Source organism: Mus caroli, chromosome 2 (genome assembly GCF_900094665.2).
Source record: "Mus caroli chromosome 2, CAROLI_EIJ_v1.1, whole genome shotgun sequence".
NCBI classification, from domain to species: domain Eukaryota; kingdom Metazoa; phylum Chordata; class Mammalia; order Rodentia; family Muridae; genus Mus; species Mus caroli.
The window spans coordinates 60,173,742-60,194,462 of record NC_034571.1 but is presented as its reverse complement, the minus strand read 5'-3'; the positions used below and the strand labels follow the sequence as shown (position 1 = coordinate 60,194,462).

The 20,721-nt window shown below is 37.6% G+C and overlaps 1 protein-coding gene across 6 annotated transcripts in view; it reads left to right on the top strand.

Moving 5' to 3' along the window:
* Positions 1-20,721, top strand: part of Scn3a (sodium voltage-gated channel alpha subunit 3) — a 109,421-nt gene that overhangs the window by 35,266 nt on the left and 53,434 nt on the right. For 4 of the 6 annotated variants that reach the window (XM_029474076.1, XM_021156002.2, XM_029474077.1 and 1 more), the window contains exons 3-11: positions 1,508-1,626; positions 2,951-3,040; positions 5,801-5,929; positions 6,637-6,728; positions 7,532-7,804; positions 8,200-8,263; positions 10,458-10,599; positions 11,351-11,557; positions 17,590-17,880. In XM_029474076.1, coding sequence (XP_029329936.1) covers positions 1,508-1,626; positions 2,951-3,040; positions 5,801-5,929; positions 6,637-6,728; positions 7,532-7,804; positions 8,200-8,263; positions 10,458-10,599; positions 11,351-11,557; positions 17,590-17,880 — 1,407 coding nt within the window. Of the gene's footprint in view, positions 1-1,507; positions 1,627-2,950; positions 3,041-5,800; positions 5,930-6,454; positions 6,547-6,636; positions 6,729-7,531; positions 7,805-8,199; positions 8,264-10,457; positions 10,600-11,350; positions 11,558-17,589; positions 17,881-20,721 lie in introns of all 6 variants that reach the window. The other 2 variants (XM_021156003.2, XM_021155989.2) reach the window with 1 other exon arrangement.

Below are 20,721 nucleotides of genomic sequence, written 5' to 3'. Positions count from 1 at the left end.
GCGGTGAAAGGGTTGCTTGTTGTCCCTGCTCACAGTGTAAACATTCCTGCCTGCCTCTTCAAACAGAGCCTGTTGCGGGTTGCTGTGAATGTATGTGATGTAGCCTTAGTAAAAGGATGCAAACATATTATTAAGTAAATCAGTACATACAACAGATGTCATGAAGGTGAACAGTGCCTTAAAGGTAAACCCATATTTAATTAGAACAGTGTTTATTGGCAAAGCACGCTATTAAAAACTGTGGGGGGAAAATGCAGCCATAAACTGCAGGTTCTTTGTGCTCAGTCATTTATAAAAGCACCTAACCACTTTCTCCTACAAATGAACCCCATGTGGAAATTGCTACCTGATGATGATTACCAGCAACGTGTGAGAGAGTACAAAGTAATATACTAAGGGTTAGTGGCAGGAGAACCAGCTAAGGAAAATGTAAAGGAGGGAGTGATTTGGGTACTGAGAGTGGAAAAAAGAGATTGGATAATAAGACTGCCTGCATATAAGAATTACTCAAGGAGAATGTTGAAAGCACCTAAATATCTGCCATACTCCTAAACTTAAATATTGACAATTCTGAAGAACTAGGACACCCTAGCATGAGGGTCATGACAGGTAGGATAACCTTGCATAGTTAGTTAGACCTTTCTACAGGTGTTGCTCTCTTCACTGAGTCTATCACCATGTGAATCACAGCTGGAGAGACAGATTGATAGGTTCTGAGTGGGACTGACAAGTGGATTAAATGGCTGGAACGGAGATGACTCTAGTGGTAAAAAATAAAGGATGATCCATCCTGGGTGTCTTGAAAGGTAGTCATGGGTCTGCATAGCTTAAATGCTAAGATGATGTTGTATGTTTCAGATTATGACCTTTAACTGTGGCTTGGTCTTTGAAGTGATATATTTAAAATTAATTTTCAACGCAGCTGTCTTTTCTCAGTATAAGCTATGAAGTGGATCATTCTTAAAACACAAAATCTGGTTCGATAACTTATTTAAATGTCTTAGATCAATTCAGCTGCTACAGAAATGATGGGAGGCCACCACAAAAGTAGGGTTAGAAGGTTTGACGTTATTAATTTCAATAAATTCTGTAATTAAATAAGGATACTGATAAAAGATTATTTTAATACTTATATATACTGAATGATCTGAAATTTTACCAAAGCTGGAGACAGATGGTAAGCCTCAAATAGAAATGAACCTTGTAAAGTTCTTTAATTTGATTTTTGAAAATGTGCAAGACTATCAGTTTGTATGTATCAGCACGTTTGGAGGCTCAGAGATAGATAAGGTAGCAGCCCAGTGGGCCTTTGTGTGTCTGTATGTGTAGGGGAGAAACACTTAGTCTGTGTCTAGTAAACAAGATATTGGTTATGTTTCAACTGGCCTAAATGAACACATTTGTACAAAAAAAGTCAGGTAAAAGTTCTTGATGTGTGTTATAAATGCTTCAAATAAGCCTGCATGTCTAATTTGGTAATCTCTCTCTCTCGTGTTTTCTTTTTCAGACTTTTGTAGTGTTGAATAAAGGGAAGGCAATTTTTCGATTCAGCGCCACCTCCGCCTTGTATATTTTAACTCCACTAAACCCTGTTAGGAAAATTGCTATTAAGATTTTGGTACACTCATATCCTTTTCATGCGAAAGTGCCGTTTCTAACAGTTGGTTTTCAATGAAATGCCCTTCTCATGCTTTTTATATTTATAAAATGTCTTTACAGCAAATGGTAACACTGTTAGTTTAAGCTATTGATTTCCATTGGCCTTCTGCTGATTATGAAGTATACAGCGTTTACCATAAAATTATTAGTTCTAAAAGCAAATATGAAACATGTTAGCAAGTTTGTCAATGAACTAACCATACTATAATAGCAGAAATAAGAGCAAATCCTCTTTCCATTTCTTATCCTCAATGAAATCATTTATTATTGCTGAAGAAGTCTAGCCTACTACAGTTATTATAGTGTGTTATGCTATATGGTATATATAGTTGGTGTCACTATATGTACTACCAAATACTCTGACACTCATACCTTAATTGGCTATCCATCCCCAGCAAATTTACTCCCCTTTTTCTTCCTCCTCCTCTCCCACCTTCCCCCATGTCCTCCATTTCTTTCTTGTTCTCTTCCTTCTTTTCTTTTCTTCCTTCTGGAAACATTCACAAAACATCTATGTGTCTCTGTACTTGGATAATAATATATCAAAAAGTCAACAACCTTAAAATTCTCTATGGGTCCGTGATGTGACTCAGTGGTACAAAACTAGCTCAGCATGTTCAAGGGGACAAGTTTTGTTCCCAGTATGGCATATACAGGTGCAAACTATAATAGTAAAATATTCATGTTATGGGAAGAATAAGCATAGATTGCAGTAGACCCTGGAGTAATGACAAAATACCTTTAAAATGGTGTTCAGTAGTGGACATTTTCTACAGGCAACCTCACAGGCTTATATAAAGTAAAATACATTATCTTGTGGATACAGGAAACAGGAAATAATCCTTTGAAATCCATATGAACTCTCTCATTCTCAGGCTTGATATTAGAAGGTGTTTATATTTTAAAATAAAAGTATTTGTCACATGAACGTCTGTGCAGTGAAATCTGTGCAGAAACATCAAAAACAATATCCCTAACAGAACAGCTAATGATACTACCTTGTTAGCACAAAACATCCCCTCCATAAAGTGCTATAAACTATAAAGAAATGGGTTACATCACTGTGAGGCTGCTTTCTGTATCTGTTTACAAGAGAATTCCTAAGCAGTTCCTAATCTTTTAGAGAGAATACTGGGCCTTAAGGAAGGCTTTGAATTTTCTTATTAACCATGGTCTGAACCCAGCCACGTAAGATTAATTTCACAGTTAAATTGTGCTTCTGAATCTTTTGTGTTGGATATTTCTTAGGTGTCTAAAATGAATTGACATTTATTCCTTAACTACAACCTACTTTATTCAGCATGCTTATCATGTGCACTATTTTGACCAACTGTGTATTTATGACATTGAGCAATCCTCCTGACTGGACGAAGAATGTAGAGTAAGTAGGAATATGTTCTTGGAATGAAACACACACACACACACACACACACACATACACACACACACACACACCCTCAGATTCTCTGGCAATCTGTTTGTGGTAACGGTCTGACTTGTGGCTTCCTTTTTTTTTTTTTTTTTAAGTCACGCTAAAGACTTCTGTCTTTATTCTGTAGTTCTGAGAATGGCATGAAAGCAAACAACATCAATTGTTATTTTCAGCACTTTCAGAGATTGCCATAAAAATTTTCTGTCCCACTGTAAGCCACCCTTTGCCAACAATTTATATTTTAGCAAAACATCACTTAGAATATTTGAAAATACTTTCTACTAGATGTTATTGTCATAGTGAATCCTGTTCTTAGATTGAGGCAGCTCTTTCAGCTCAAATACCAGGTGCCATTCATGACTTACAGTTAACAAAATTGAAACACCTATAAAGGTTGGCTCTTTATGAACTTTTTCAATAAGACTAAATGAGGCATTTGGGCACCTATAAATTTCATTTAATTTTAATAATATAATATGAAAAGCTAAGTAAATGGGATATTTGAATATGAATCTTTTTATTTTATTTTAGTGTGTGTGTGAATGTTTTGCCTACATATATGTCTATACAACATGTAGTGCTCAAAGAGACTAAAAGAGGGTGTTAAATACCTTGGACTGGAGTACAGAATGCAGTCTGGGTCCCTTGAGAGACCAGCCAAATGTTTAGTCCTGAATGTCTTTTTTTTTTTAAGGGAAAAGTGGTGTCTTTGAGATATTACACACACTATTAAAACAGTTTGAGTGTTAAAGAGTTTTTAGCTTGCACATTTCAGTAAGTGTCTTAGTCAGAGTTTCTATTCCTGCACAAACATCATGACCAAGAAGCAAGTTGGGGAGGAAAGGGTTTATTCAGCTTACACTTCCACACTGCTGNTATCACCAAAGAAAGTCAGGACTGGAACTCAAGCAGGTCAGGAAGCAGGAGATGATGCAGAGGCCATGGAGCGGTGTTTCTTACTGGCTTGCTTCCCCTGGCTTGCTCAGCCTGTTCCCTTATAGAACCAAGACTACCAGCCCAGAGATGGCACCACCCACAAGGGGACCTCCCTGCTTGATCACTAATTGAGAAAATGCCTTGTAGCTGGATCTCGTGGAGGCATTTCCCCAACTGAAGCTCCTTTCTCTGTGATAACCCCAGCCGGTGTCAAGTTGACACACAACTAGCCATTACAGTAAAATAACTGTACAACTTTTCAAACAGCAACATTTGGTAGGTTTTTTTACACTGTGGTAGGAGACAAGCACCATCATGGTTGTCACTGCAAATAAATAAATAAAATTTAACAAGAGAAGCCAAACCAACAAATCACCATGGAATCTAAGGAAAAGAGAAGACTGTAGGATAACTCAGCTCTAAGATGAAAACAGGTCACTTCACATAGTTCACAGACATCCAAACTGAAATACAATAGCACACGCAAGCCTCACGTGGTAAAATGCTTCTCTTCTTAACGCTCAGCTACTTCCTAAGTATTAGTTGTACTTTCTGCCCCTGTAACCTATGGAGCTGGGTGAGGGTAGGGGATGCAGAGAGAATATGCTTGAGAAACTAACTAAATACACTGATTTCTGTAACTACTTCTTCTTTCCTCCTTATAAGGGAACGTCGCACACGAAAGCATTTCACACACACTGATCCTAACACTTCACACATACAAAGCAATGATAGACTATAAAACACAATGAGTTGCCATGAGACAATCAAATGTTTCTATGGCTTAGATGCATACACTGAAAAATAAACTCAAATTGTGCTTTTAAAGGGTGTAGTGTTTAAAAACAAGTACTCTCCACTATTTCTGGGAGGAACAGAAATAAGTTGTCATCACTCAGAGAAATGGGCTAGAACACACAATGATAGACCACAAACTCAAAAGCTCTTTGCCCCCTTAAAGGCTAAAGTTGGATTTCAACCAAATTTAAATACAAAATTAAATTGAAGAATTTAGTGTATCTGTGATATGAGGATTTCAGGCAAATATGGACCTGAAACCCTTAAAAACTGATATGTTTTCTATGATCATAAACATATATGTGAAGGAGACACAGAGACAGATAGGAGGCACTTTTATAATTCTGTGCCTGACTCTTAAGAATAAGAAATAAAATTGGTTCCCAATCCACTATAATAGTCTTAAATGAGCTTAGCCTTTGAAAACCTGAATAGGAATAATTAAATACAAGTAAGTAAACGCACACTATGTGGCCTCTCAAAGAAGACACCAACTATGTGGTTACTGAAAGTTAAAACTTGGCTAATTCTTTTTTATTGGCTACTAGCAGTGAGAACTCTGCCCTTATGGGCACAAAATATGGGAAACTATTCTTCTTTTTAGGTACATCTTTATTAATTCTTTGAGAATTTCACAGAGTGTATTTTGGTCACATCCACTCTCCCCAACTCCTCCAAGAATCTATTGTTCTAAAATGTAAGCAGTTTTACAACAGTTTTGAAGAACACATGTATGACAAATGTATTATTTTCTCTTGTTTAATACTTCACTCACACTAATAAGAATAATTAAAGACTCTTAGGTAAGTACAAATATTTACAAAATTTACTGCATTGTGTAAAGCTAAAAAACCCCCACAAAAACCAAAAACCAAAACAACAACAACAAAAAGAGCTAGCGTTTGCCATGCTCACAAAATCAGCTCTTTAACCTCTTGTCTCTAGTTGCTAACTTGGCTTGGGTACTTTTCCTAGGTACACATTCACTGGGATCTATACCTTTGAGTCACTTATAAAGATCTTGGCCAGAGGATTTTGCTTAGAAGATTTCACATTCCTTCGTGACCCATGGAACTGGCTGGATTTCAGTGTCATCGTGATGGCGTGAGTAAAAAAATTTTTTTTAAAGTCTGGAAAATTCAAAGGAATGAAAAAATTTACTGTATAAATCGATTTAAGACATGTTTTGAATACAGAGCTTTCTTGTTAATCAGGTCAACTCTATGCCATACACAGTATGATAATATGAATTAGACTATTAAAAGATAGATATGTCTAGCAAATCAGCAACATATGGAATTATTTTATTGTCCCTTAGTCTTTGAGCAATAAATGGAGTTACTTTATATTCCACCATCTTTTTCTTCATCAAAATCAAGTTACTTATTAACTACAATTTAATAGAAACTAAGGTGCCATGATACATTTTGCAAACAATCACCACGTAAATGAAAATTACATTGAAATACAGCTCTATTTTTTCCCTTAAAGGCAACTTTCAGCCTTTGGCATCCTGAGCTTTAAATCAATTTGTTTGTGTATCTCAAGGGGCTTTTGATGCCAATCCAGCATTAGTCACTTAAAATGAACTTTGCCAAAACTATCAGTAACTCTGATTTAATCCTACAGGTATGTAACAGAATTTGTAAGCCTAGGCAATGTTTCAGCTCTTCGAACTTTCAGAGTCTTGCGAGCTCTGAAAACTATTTCTGTAATTCCAGGTAAGAAGAAAACGGTGTAAGGTGGTAGGCCCTTATATCTCCAACTTTTCTTGTGTGTTATTGTGTTTGTGTGTGAACTCCCTATTACAGATATGTGACAGAGTTTGTGGACCTGGGCAATGTCTCAGCGCTGAGAACGTTCAGAGTTCTCCGAGCATTGAAAACAATATCAGTCATTCCAGGTGAGAGCCAGGTTAAACACCGAGGCTGACTTTAATCAAACCATAATAATATTGGAATTGCAACCCCACCATCAGCCATGTGGCTTTTTGTTCAAGTCTATCATATTCAAAGATACCAGACAGTGTTTCACTGTTGGATCAGTTCCTTTAAAGCGTTGATCATTTCAACTTTCTTCATAAAGCCAGCCTCTGAGTTTAACAGAAAGTTGCATGAGATGCCCATATATCATTGATGAGTGTTTCTGTACTCCCACTCCTGCATTTAAGATGTATGTCTTCTCTCCTGCATTCTAAAAAAGCTTTGATGTCATGCCCTGACTGACTGCCTTGTATTTTACCATTTGCTCCAGATCTATTTCAAAAATAGATCACTGTTTGTAAAAGAGGAAAGGCTATGGCTCAGCATGTGCGTGGCCTGAGATCTTCAGGGCCTTAAAATTCTTTTCACCTTTTAACTCACTGCTACTTGCAGGCTGGCAGAAAGAATGGGCTGAGAGAAACAGCTTCATGAAACACACAAAACTGAAAGAAAAAAGTATTTTACATGTTTGGGGTTACCCTTGATAGCACACAGACAGATCTTCCTAAAGATTTGTGAACATTGGTTCAGAACCTGCAGCAGCATGGTGTTCATATAGAAGTGGTCAGCCTTCCATCTGTTTGCAAGTCATGAGACTGTACATAAAGCTTTTATGTCTATGTAGCCAAGCTACCATTCATGGAGGATGTGGAATGTGTGCACCTATTATGAACTCTTGTCATATATCACACTCCTAAGCTGACATATAGTTCTCTCTTCAAAGGTTTAAAGACCATCGTGGGGGCCCTGATCCAGTCAGTGAAGAAGCTGTCTGACGTCATGATACTCACTGTGTTCTGTCTCAGCGTCTTTGCTCTCATCGGGCTGCAGCTCTTCATGGGCAACCTGAGGAATAAATGCTTGCAGTGGCCTCCAAGCGATTCTGCTTTTGAAATCAACACTACTTCCTACTTCAACGGCACAATGGACTCAAATGGGACGTTTGTTAATGTAACAATGAGCACATTCAACTGGAAGGAGTATATCGCAGATGACAGTAAGACTCGTTGCCACTGTATGCGTTAGCCTTAGTGTTGCTGAGAGAGTTTTTAACTATAAACAATTCAGACTGTATTTGAAGCCACTTTCTAGATAGACTTTATTGACAAACCATTGGGAAATGACTGAAATAATGAAACACGGATGAATTCTATAAAAATTTATTGGTGGTGGTAGTGAATGCACCCATGCACAACTGCACACATGAAAAGGTCAGAGGGCTTGTGGGAGTACCATCTCCCCTACCGTGTGCATCCTGGAGTTCAAATCTAGGTCATCAAGGTCAAAAGCAAGCACCATTATCCAATGAGTCATCTCACCCCAAACTCCGCTGTGTTGTTAAAGTAAATAGTATTATTATGGAATCAAATTGGTTATTTTCTATATTAACAGGTCACTTTTATGTTTTGGATGGACAAAAAGATCCTTTACTTTGTGGAAATGGCTCCGATGCAGGGTAAGAAGGAAATAGTAAATAGTAGATGATGATGATGATAATGATAAATAATAATAATAATGTAAAAGAGGTGGGAGAAATGCCATCTATGTAAATAATAAAGAATGACTGTCTCTCTAGGAAATGTAGTCTCTGAACCATAGATGATCACTGGAAAAAGAGTTTTGAAAATTCTTAGAGAATAAACATAGTCACACCACCACACTGCCAGATAGAGAGCCAGCTAATTAGAAAACACATTGTACCCAGAAATCTGCATGCTACCATTGTCCTCAGCTGTATACATAAATCAGCCCAAATTGGAAACAGATGAGATGTCTTTGCATCTGCAAATAAACACAAAACCTGTGTATGCACATATAACGAAACATTGTTAAATGATAAATGAACCTGAAACTCATGTTCATATGTGAGAAAAAAAAGAAATTCAACCTGAAAAAGCTACGCACTACAAGATTCTAACCATGTGATATCTGAAAAGGACGAAACAACAAGAGATGAACCAAAAATCAGGGTTTAAAGGGACTGATGATGGGGATCAAACTCAGTGAAGCGCAGTGTATGTCAGGTGGGAAAAGTCCTCTATATGATTCTGTAATCATAAATACATAAAGCTATTGTCAAGTCATGGAACACAGCTAAAAAGTAATTGATCAAGCTTTTGGTAGGTTTGGCAATCCCACATGACATTTAAAAAATGTATATAGCAAAAAGAACTTAAAGATAGCATTAATACATAAAACAACCTCTAACATGTGAGGTGAAGAGAGCAGTGGTGTAAAATTTCCTAACTACTTTAAGAGGTGAGCAAAGCCTGTGAGAGTAGGAGAAAAGAGCAGGTGCCTAGCAATGAAGTGTTTCCCACAGTATTGTGAATGACCAATCTTGATGCCCCTGTACGTATACACAGTTGTTGAACAGCCGAGAAAATGGTGAAAGAAGGTGGGAGCCAGTCTGCTCACTGTCAGAGTGAAAAGTTACAAACAAGCAACAGGAAAGGTCTAAAATGATCCTTGTGCTGATGGTTAGAGTTCGAGGTAAAATAGGTTCTTCAAGTGCAGCACACTATAAACATAAATGGCTACATGTAGACATCTTTATGTGCTTATGTGTGTGCACATTACAAGTTAAAATGCACACACATAACTTCTTGTTCCATCGGCCGAGGGAAGGGCCAATAAGTACTAAGGGTTTACTAGCAATAAATGCCGGCTGCCACTAAGACTTTGGTTTCTGATATTATTCTTCATAAGAACTAGAGCTACTGGATGAGTGCTTGAGTCTAGTACTTGCCTCAGGAAATGCAAAGAGATTAGTTTGAAATGAATGAGAGATTAAAATGTGCTAGTGGGTGAAAAGAAACCAGGGAGGTTGTCCATTACAAGTGCCAATTCCAACAGTTCCCAGAGGTCAAAGATACAAGAAATAAGATATCATTCCAATTATAAAATAAATACCCATGAAAACTTAGACTACAGACAAATATCCCATACAATAAAGTCCCAGGTATATTTTTGCACATACCATCCCTTTAAAGAGATTACCACTTCTAAGCTGTTAAATATTTATGGCACATTCTCACTCTATTCCAAAGAGTAGAATCTAGAAAGGGAGGAAAATGTAAACTTAAGAGTGGAGAAACCTATTTGGGACAGAAGGGTGTTAAGGAAAAATTCAGTGCATCAGCAAAGACCTTACTTAACCGTGGTGTATTGGTACCCAAACCAGAGCATTGTGATGCAGGATATACCATTCTCATCATTTCCCGTAAGATCACATGTCCTGAAATGTGAGGTGATTTTAGACAACTGTACAGAACGGCATAACAGGTGATCTCACTGACTTATTTTTCACCTTTTGATGGTTTCTCCTTCTTAATTTAAAATGATTGATTCTTAGCACTTTGTAAAAAGTGAATAAGGATGACATCAGAGTGGGAATGTCTGGCTGATTCCCCCTTGCTCTTCTAAATGGCCATAAATTTGACTCTCTTGTTCTCTTTTTTTTCCCCCTTTGGCTGATGTCTCAAACATATTTCACCTGTGAGCAATCAGCTAAAGTGTTCTGGAAATGAAAGCCTCGTCCGTCACAGATGATGACTCTGGCTTTCGACAATTCCCATAAATAAAGGGTAATTGGTAGAAATAGCTGCACTTTCTGTTCTGAACCCCATCATTGCTTCTTACTTCCCCAGACAATGTCCAGAAGGGTACATCTGTGTGAAGGCTGGACGAAACCCCAACTACGGTTACACGAGCTTTGACACATTTAGCTGGGCCTTCTTATCGCTGTTTCGACTCATGACTCAAGACTACTGGGAGAATCTTTACCAGTTGGTAGGGACTACATTTGCACAAGTGGGATTTGTGTTGATGAACTCATACAAAATGATAAGTACTACTTTATAACACTCAAGGGCACTAACTAAGGAGGTCACAATATTAAAGGGAATAGCCCTAGAGTCCTCCACATTCTCCTCTTCTCCCCTTCCCTCCCCTTTTTCTCTCCTCTCCTCTCCCCTCTCCTATTGCCTCTCGCTCACCCTTATATCAATCACACACAAACTCACATATACACACAATATAGTAAGTTTTATAGACAAAAGAACTTTTACCTATGGGTTTCCTTCTGGAAGTACAGATATTTAAAAATAGATACAGAAAAATCATATGGGGAGTTTCTTATATGAAGTATATATATTCACATATGTACACAAACATACATTATACAAATGCATGTATGGAGAATTTCTTATATAAAGGACATTTAATGAAATCTATAGACTGGGGAAGCATGGCGTTGATAGTGTTGTCCTGCTTTTGGAACCGTAATAACGATACTTTAATGTAGATTAAACAAGTACTATTTTGAAATATATTTATGTCAAATGACATGGCAGTCATAAACTGATTGCTATGTTTGTGTGTATGTATTTGTTCATTTTTTACTATTAAATAAAAACTATTTGGTCAAAAGAGTTGGCTATTAAAAAGCATCAACTTCCTCATTTCTAGCTATTGCAGCCTGATTTTTATCGCGGGAATACTATAGTAAAACATTAACGAAATTATCGCTTTTCTACACTAGACATTACGTGCAGCTGGGAAAACCTACATGATCTTTTTCGTCCTGGTAATTTTCTTGGGCTCGTTTTATTTGGTGAACTTGATCCTGGCTGTGGTGGCCATGGCCTATGAGGAACAGAATCAGGCCACACTGGAAGAGGCTGAGCAGAAAGAGGCAGAGTTTCAGCAGATGTTGGAGCAACTTAAGAAGCAGCAAGAGGAGGCTCAGGTACTTACTGAGTGACAGTTGCCTCTTTATTACTCTTTTAGTTTCTTGCTAGGGATCGTTGCCTGTTGTAACTGAGCGGGCACTACTGTTTTGTGTTGTATGTAGCTATTGACATTAGAAGACTCCAATCTACTCAAAATTGTTCATAAAATTGGAGTCAAACTTTTTAGACATCATAATTAGCTACAAGGGTGGTGTTCATCAAGGATGCAGCTTACTATGAAACATTCCTCATAGAAACTGAGGGTGGGATTTAAGAAACACAATTAAGATTTCCAACTACTAATGTACCATTTCAATAGCCACCTTTGAAGAGGTGTCCTGTCGTTACTTTATCTCTAAAGTTTTCAAGAAACCTCTATGAATGGCTGCTTTTTCTAAGGCGTCCTTGGAGTTTGTATATTCTATATTGTTGTTTAAACTAAGGTACCAGAAAGGATTCTGATATTAAGTAACAATGTTTTGTTTTTCAGTGCTGAAGTTTATTTAGGCTGGAGATATAGTGACTGAGACATTCATACTTTAAAGAAGTGGGAACACAAGATTGGATTAAAACGTGTGGGGGTGCACTCTAGTTACTGCAAGAAGAAGGCTGTAGGGAGACATACAGGAGCCTGACCAATGTCTGTTATTGTGGCCATTTCTCCCTTCATCCCTCCCATCGCTGATAGGGTTAGCCAAAGTTAGTCATTTCATGGGCCTTGATTACAAGTATTTCTTTACAGTTATAATTTGTACTTTTTCTCACAACTAACGAAGCAGAACAACTTTCTGTGTTTTTCTTTTGCTTCTGGGCCTTTCTTTTCTGAAGTGTGTGCTGGAACCTTCCGACACTTCATCTTCTTCCTTTTCTTTGGGTTGACTTTGTTTTAATTTTTAAGGTTGTTTCTTTTCTTACTGAGTCTGACACCATCATTATGCACTATTGGCACAAGACTTTGACATACGCATGCTTTGCTGGTGCCGGTTGTCTATTAATCTGAAAATAGGTTTAAAGTAAATGGTTTTATTTTCATTAAGCAGAGTTTATTACATTTCTTTGGCTTTTTACCTTTAGATTTAATGCTTTTGTTATGACATCTAAACTTTTTTTTAATGAGAGCCTCAAATTTGCCCCTATATTGGATCCCAAAGTTATACAACGTTCTGCATTACCTTGTGCTCAACTCACATTCTAAGTGAATGTGTGTGTGTGTAAAATGTTAGTTGTATATATTCTGTTACATAGGAAGGTTATTACTTCAAAACCATATTGGGAATACAATATCATTTCTCTGCTAAATTGACTTGGCATTTTGTCAAAAGCCAGTGCCCATATGTGAATCTGGTTGTATACTCTCATCTGGCTAGCTGATGTATTCATTATAGTGTCTCTTACACCAGCACTGTACTCTCTGAACTGTTGTATGTTTATAGTAAGTTTTAGAGATGACTGTGTTATACTGATATCTTTTCAAAGATATTTTGATTCTTTGTAGTTCCAAATGAGTTTTAAAATAAGCTTCTCTCCTTCAGATTAGATAGTTTCTAGCTCAATATCTTCCAGTTGACCATCTTTGTCTATATTGCCTAATTTGCTGTTAGTTTTATCTTGTGTACTTTTTCGTATCAGACATTGTGGCTGTCCCTGAGTAGTATGTATAGTGCAGTTATTGAATGTCTTTAATGTCTTTGTCTCTTGTCTGTTTCTGCTTTTGGTATGCTTTGATAATTATTTTTGTGTGTTTATCATGTGTTTCATGGGTTTATTTTCCTTTTTAAAGTTCTGAAAATACTAAATTGAATTCTAGAAAGTTCACTTGGGAATTGCCAGGTATTTTTGTATTCATGTAAAAAATCCTTGGTCTTTGTGATGAGACAGCTCCAACATGAATTAGCAATTTGACGTTTCACATCTTCTAACATTTGAAGATTTGGCAGATAGGACCAGAGTGGAATTTAACATAAAGATGATTAGTCACCTACAACTGCATGACAACCCTTCCTAAATAAAATAAAATTCTTATCAATCCAAGTGGTCAGTACTTGATATGTAGCTTAGTATGAGTGGAGGATGCCTTCTCTCTAATATTTACCTCAGGAACACACCCCTACCCCCCCCCACTCACTCAGAGAGAGAGAGAGAGAGAGAGAGAGAGAGAGAGAGAGAGAGCTGAGTAGTCTCAGTACTCAAGGAGGAGCTCAGAAGAACTACACAGTTCTTTCTTCTTTAGCCTTTTCCTTAGGTGTCTGTTCTGTGAACCATAGCCACCTCAGTTAGCCTGTATTCTTAGCTCTCTCCCCACCACCACCACCCAGGAAGTATACAGAGATAGCCTTCCACTGCACTTCCATCTAAAAGTCCAAGGTTTTATGATTTTCAGTACTGTGGAGCTTTGGTACTTTATCATTTCCCAGTTTTTTTGAACATCTTGACGAGAGCTTTAGGGTCTTTAGAACCATCATTTTTACCTACCTTTTCATTTTATTTATTATCTCAGGACAGGGCAAATCTAGCTCCTGCTATTGCAACTGGATCAGAAGTAGAAGCCATGTAAAACGTTTCACCTGCCAGCTTCTTATAGTTTGTTTCTTTACTTGTCTATTTCAGATGAATAGACAGACCCTTTCATTATCATTTGAATTACAGTGTATAATTGCAATAATAGAACCAAAATTTAATTTTTCAACAATTTTGAGTTACTTGTAGGTGCTACATTGATAACACAGTTTAAAGAGTTTCCCATGAGATACAGCCACTTTGTGGTAAAATATGACATAAAATTAAAATGTACAGTCTTTTAAACTTGAGAAATGAAACCCTAAGCTAGGTTTAGACTACTATCAATAATAAGAATTTAAAGGACCTGGTTGTCTACCTGATGTTTAAATCATCTAAAATGTGCCATTCTCCACTAAATTATCAGGTTTTGGATTGTAGTGGCCAAGTCAACATGATATAATGTTAGCTTTTGATATAATGTTAGCTTTCCGTCACTTAAAACACAATTTAAGGAAGGGGGCACTGGAAATCAGAGTACTAAGTCCATTTTAGTGTTTTATTGATAGCATGATTAATAATGATTGGTGAATGATGGGGAGAGACACGAAAGCTACTTGATGCACTGTGAGGTTGTGTGTACCTCAATGAAGCCCAGGTCTTTCCACTATCTGGAACCCTTTAGAACGACCCTCTAGCCAATGACCGCATGAAACACAGCATTGCTTTCATCTGTATTTAATGTTTGTTAAGTGTCCTGTAGGCTTACTTGTTTTGTAGAAAAGAAATGTACACAGCTCAGTGGATTCACAAAATCAAATGCACATTTAAAAAAAATGAAAAAGCTAACACTCGCCCAAAGTACTCTATCCTCAATCCCTATAATTATACCCTGTATTTAATTAGTGACCTATAAACTTCAATATTACCCAGTTTAGCCTATTCCAGGCTCATTAGATCTACTGGGAAAATATTAGAGAGAGCTATAAGATGCAATTTGAAATCATGATATTTAGTAGATCTACTACAAGATGGTAGACTTGAAGCAAGTCTTATGACTTTGAATGGGTTTTTAACTTGATTCCATGTTTAAAATGAAGAATTAGTCATGTGATTATGTTTTTAAGGACTTATAGTATAAATTTTACAGTATGAGTCATAAAGAATTGACCTAAGAAAATGTCACCTACTCCAACATTAGCACTAACTTGTTATTGATTATAAGAGGAGTTTAGGATGTTGTGAGTAACTGACTATTAATCTGGGCAAGCAGGAAGTTGGCGGCATCAACAGGTACAGGGACATGAGCGACGACAGGAAACATCTGCCTTTGAGGGAGTTGGCCAAGCTCTGGGAGTCGAACCAGTGACAGATTTGAGCTGATGAGTGACATGGAAAATGTGTTGTGTCGAAGGTTGCTTTTGTTGCCTTAAAAAAAAAAATCTGTTTTGGCTTTGAATTGTTTAAACTGTTATTGAGACTAGGCAGGGAAATTGTGTCATATGCAAAACAAACTCCAGAAGTGATTTCAGTGAATGATAATTTCAGGACCGTGGCCAGAGGGTAATAGCGCTATTTCCTACATTTCCAGGGAAATGATCAACTCTGACAGTTCTGTGTATGTGTCTCTATAAGGAGGACAGGAAAGCTAGGACTTTATTTGGATAGAGCAAAGATATGTGTGCATTCATTCATTCAGCAATATATATTATGTACCTCATATGCCTAGCACCCTCTGTGCTGTGACTTGCTACCGACAAGTGCTGTATTGACTTGCTTTGTTGCACAGACTTGGTTATATTTTGCAGCATCTTCACTATTCCTCATCCATCTGCATAATTTAACACATGATGGAAAACCAAGAATCCAAAGAAATATTTACTACCTTACTATCATACCATGTTATAAACAGCTAAATGCTATGGAAAAGTTTCAGTTACTACATGAAGGCCTTGCCTCATATCAATGCTTAAATCAGGGACCCTTCATGGGTCCAGTGCTTAATATAAACAAATATCTAAATTCAGGACAGGACTCAGTATCCAACAGCCTACTGAAATCTTGCTGATCCCAGAAAAGCTGCGACACGGTGTGTTTCAGTTTAATGCTTTTTATTTTAGTGGACATAAAGTTGAAAAAAATTACTAAAGTGGGCTTGCTTCTTCTCAGGAAGGGACAAAGCACACAGTGATGACAAAATTTGTTAAATGGGTTTTACCTGTATCCCTTTCTGAAACATAAGTGTCCCTACACACACCGATCTCACACAGCCGTCCATGAGATCTTGAAAACCAAGGCTAAGTTGTCCCCCACTCTACACTACTGTCAGACAGTTGATTGTAAGATGCCATTTAAATCTCTGCTCAGAGAACATTTGCTGAGGGCTTTCTAGGTCAGGTGGCACACCAGCCACTGTGAAGGAAAGAGTGAAATGCCCATGTGACTTCCAAGAGGAAGATAGGAAAAACTGGTAGATACATTAGAATTATTTATACTTGCTAACGGCACATGTAAAAAATGTGACCAATATTTTCCTAATTTAACTTTTTCTGCTCTGAGCTTCTGTGTAAAAACAGGAACATACTTAATGGGCACTTGGCTCGATACATGTTATGTTGTTTCATATCCTTGCTACGTCATGGTTGGTTGAATCATTTCCAGCCTAAAATTATTATTCCTACAATAAAAAATGCAAAACTTTGCCATGTTTTTTAAACTACAGATCTGGCTTTGTTTCATTGATAAATCCAGAAATTCAAAACTTGTAAGAATGCATGATATGGAGATACACAAAGAAAATAAGTGAGATGTTCTCATACTCTTAAAGAAGAAAAATAGTGAATTGCTTATTGATATGCTTATCACTTATAACANGAAATTTGTAAACATTTAAAATTTTACAGCCGAAAGTGATATGCTGCACTGTCTCAAATTAAAACATAGGACTAGGTATTACCCAAGCCAAAGATGAAAAGGAACTAGCCGGTCTGTGATGGCCCTTCCATGTAAGGTAAAAGAACCACACAGACTGAAGGTTTGGGTTGGGTTGGGTTTGGGATGAGGCCCATGTAGCCCAGGCTGGCTTCAAATTCCCTGTCCTCCTTCCACTGCCTCCCAAATGTATGCCACCACACCCTAAGTTTTAAATGTCACAAAACTCAAAGGAAACCAAAGAAATGAAGCAGGGCCATGAGCTCATTCACGGTCACAGGGAGGAGGAATAGTCCGTGATACAAGAGGGACATCGGTCAAAGAGGATCTACCTCGGAGGAAGCAGGTGCTGCTAATGTAGACAAGTTCTTTCAGGTCAGCAAACGTCTCTTGAACTAACCTCCAGAGAATTTAGTAATATTAAAGGCCAGTCCAAAGCAGATGCTTCGCTGGGCTGTTCTTGCTTTAATGCACATTGTGTTATGCCCTTTAAAAAGGTAAAGGTTATTGTTAAGTAAACCAGAATACAGGATTCTCTCTCTGTTGATCATAGGTGGCAGCACTCGGGCCTGCATTCCTGCTCCTGGGTGTACTCTAAGCTTCTTGCCTTGATTCTCAACAGGCGGTGGCAGCTGCCTCGGCAGCGTCCAGAGACTTCAGTGGGATAGGAGGGTTAGGAGAACTTCTGGAGAGTTCTTCAGAGGCTTCCAAGTTGAGCTCCAAGAGTGCCAAGGAGTGGAGGAATCGGAGGAAGAAGAGGAGACAGAGGGAGCACTTGGAGGGAAACCACAGACCGGAAGGAGACAGGTTTCCCAAGTCAGAATCAGAAGACAGCGTCAAGCGAAGAAGTTTCCTGTTCTCCCTGGATGGGAACCCGCTGAGCGGCGACAAGAAGCTGTGCTCTCCCCATCAGGTATCGAGGTCTGATGATCTGTAAATCACTGCATCGGGTTTTGATAGATATCTACACTGTGTCTTTTGCATGACAGGGTGCTGGCACCACCGAGTTATTTAAATATCTATCATTAATTGTCTTAGAAAGGGATTTTGAAAAAATCGATTCAGGCAAAACTTTAAGATAATTGTCATAAGCGTCTTACAATTTTGAGAGCATCTCATTGAATTTTTTGTTTTAAGTGTAGCCAGTTTCTCAAGATATGTCACCGGAATTATATAGGAAGCCTCTATTCACTTTTCTCTTTTTAAGTACTCTGATAAACTTGGCTTCTTTATGAAGCTTCTGCTTTGGCTGTAGGCGATAATGTTATAACATATGTATGAGTTCTGGAAAGGAGTGTCTCAAGACTTGCTTGGTTCTTTAGCATAAAAACTCAACTTAGGAGTCTCCATTGCCATGGCATGTTACATAGGAATGAAGAATTACAATCTAACTGCTCTTGAAGAGGGAACATTCAAGTTAGTTAATTAGTGGTGGGAATTACAGCCAACCATCCAGTTCACAGTACCAGTTTTAGCATATCTTTTAGGTCAGAGACAACAAAGTAGTTTTGACTTTTTTTTTTAACTTAAATAAGGGTTACAAAATTCAAACAGTAAATAGTACTGAAAACTGAGATAAATGCCCTTGTACTTTGGGGTCTATTTTATCTACTAGTATATTGTGTACCATAAATTACAAACTCTTTAAATTATATTAATTTACTCAAAAACTATACACAATCGTCCATGCCTTGAGGGGCATGTCAAACAACCAATTTAAAGCAAAACCAAACAAATAAAAAGCTGTAAGTCAAGCACAAAGTATAACATCCTCTTAATAAGGAATAATACTTCAAGTAAATTAATAGTGACTGCCATAAAACATGAGTGGCAATCACAAATTTTATCCCAGTAGAATACTTGGTTATTTTCTTGTTTTGATATCGTCCACTTTTAGGCAGGGTCTCACTCTACAGCTAAGACTATCTTTGAATTCGTAGCTTTAGCCTTGAATTCATTGTTTTAAAGAGCTACGTAAGCAATATATAGGAATCCTATGTAATTAAGGGAAAATTAAAACTGATGACTCTTAATGAAAGAGACTAAAATAGTGTTGAATAATTTCAATCATTTATGAAGGCACATGCATATTGTTGATGTTTGCATGACAACTGTATGTCTTTTGAAAGTGAGATTATTTCCCTTCTTGTTAAGCACTGTCTTGGTTTCTTTTCCAGTAGCTGTGATAACAAAAGTACCGTAAGTGAGAATGGGTTTATTCTGGCTTATGGATCCAGGTTATAGTCGGTCATTGCAGGGAAGTCAAACGGGAGCTGGAAACAAACGGGAGCTGGAAACAGCTGGTTCTATGTCATCCATAGTCAAGAAACAGAGCCATGATTCTTTCTCTTGCCACTCCCCTCTCTTTTCCTTCAGTTTAGGACTCAACCCATGCATGGTGCCACTCACACTTAGGACTGTTTTTTTTTTTTTTTCCCACATTGATTAACTCAAGATAATCCTCCACACAAATATTCAAAGACCCATTCTCAAGGAGATTCAAGATTCTATTAATTTGAGAATTAACACCAATCATCACAATTGCCATATAGGTAACAGAAAGCTCTCTAGATGTTGAAAATTCCTTAATGAAAAACCAGATTCCATTCACTGATATAATGGAACTTTATTCTAAAGGTTGATACAGGAAGGAAGTCAGATATGTTGCATACTATGTTGAATGATGATTAAATACTGTGAGAATGGGAGCCATATAATTGATGATAAAAGTTTAAGTTGGATGGCTTGAAATGACCTTCTAAGATTTGGGAGGGGTCAAGGGAAGAAGGTATACCATGGGACCCCCTTCCTGGTCCAGTGGAAGGGATGTGTGAGAATATGCTCACAACTCTCACAGAGCAATGAGGCTTGGGTAGTTGGTGCTGGAGAGTCAGAGAGGAAAGTGCAGAAGGAAGGTAGCTGGTAGTTAATATTTGAACACTAAAAGCAAAAGTAGTATGTGCATTTGAACAATTCCTTATGTAGTTGTAGATAGATGGTTGAAAGATGACAGGTGAGTCTGGGATAGCTGGGTAGACCTTCAAACATAAAGGAAATACTGAGGAGTGCTGACTCTCCCAATAGAGCTGAAAAAGAAGGCATTAATACAGTACTCTCAAGCAGTTCCATGCAGAGACTCTTTAGAGTGTTTGCTGTGTAGGTGTCAAAAAGCTTTCTCTTCTATAAAAGAGAGTCTGGGAAGGCAACAGGGACAACAAACACTAAAACAACTGGACATACTCTTCAAAAACAATATGGTTCTCCTGAAGTAAAATCTCCTGAGAATATCAAAGCAGAGAAACGATTAGTTATGGGCACCCTGTCTTCCTCCACTGATGTGTGAATTAGAATGTTATTTTACATTTATTGCATGATTTACTTTGGCAGGCATAACACATAGTCATTGTAAATCATGACACTAGTTAAACATATATATAATGAAGAGCTTCTTCCTTGGGACTTTTATCCCTATTGTTTGGATGCACTGGGAGAGAGTATTTTAAACCAGGGGCTTATAGCTATAACCATATAGAGTTGCTGATGTATATAAGTTGAGAGGTGGCACAAAATGAGTGTTCCCCACAAATACTCATTCTACAAAGTCTACTAAAACACCTGTTAATTCCCTGCATCTTCTTCGTTCACAACCCACGTTGGGTTTGGACCTTACATACCAGGTTGTGTCACAGAGAATCAGAACTTTCTCTTCTATTATTGAAATTTGAGAAAAAAGTCCACACACTTATCTTTTTAG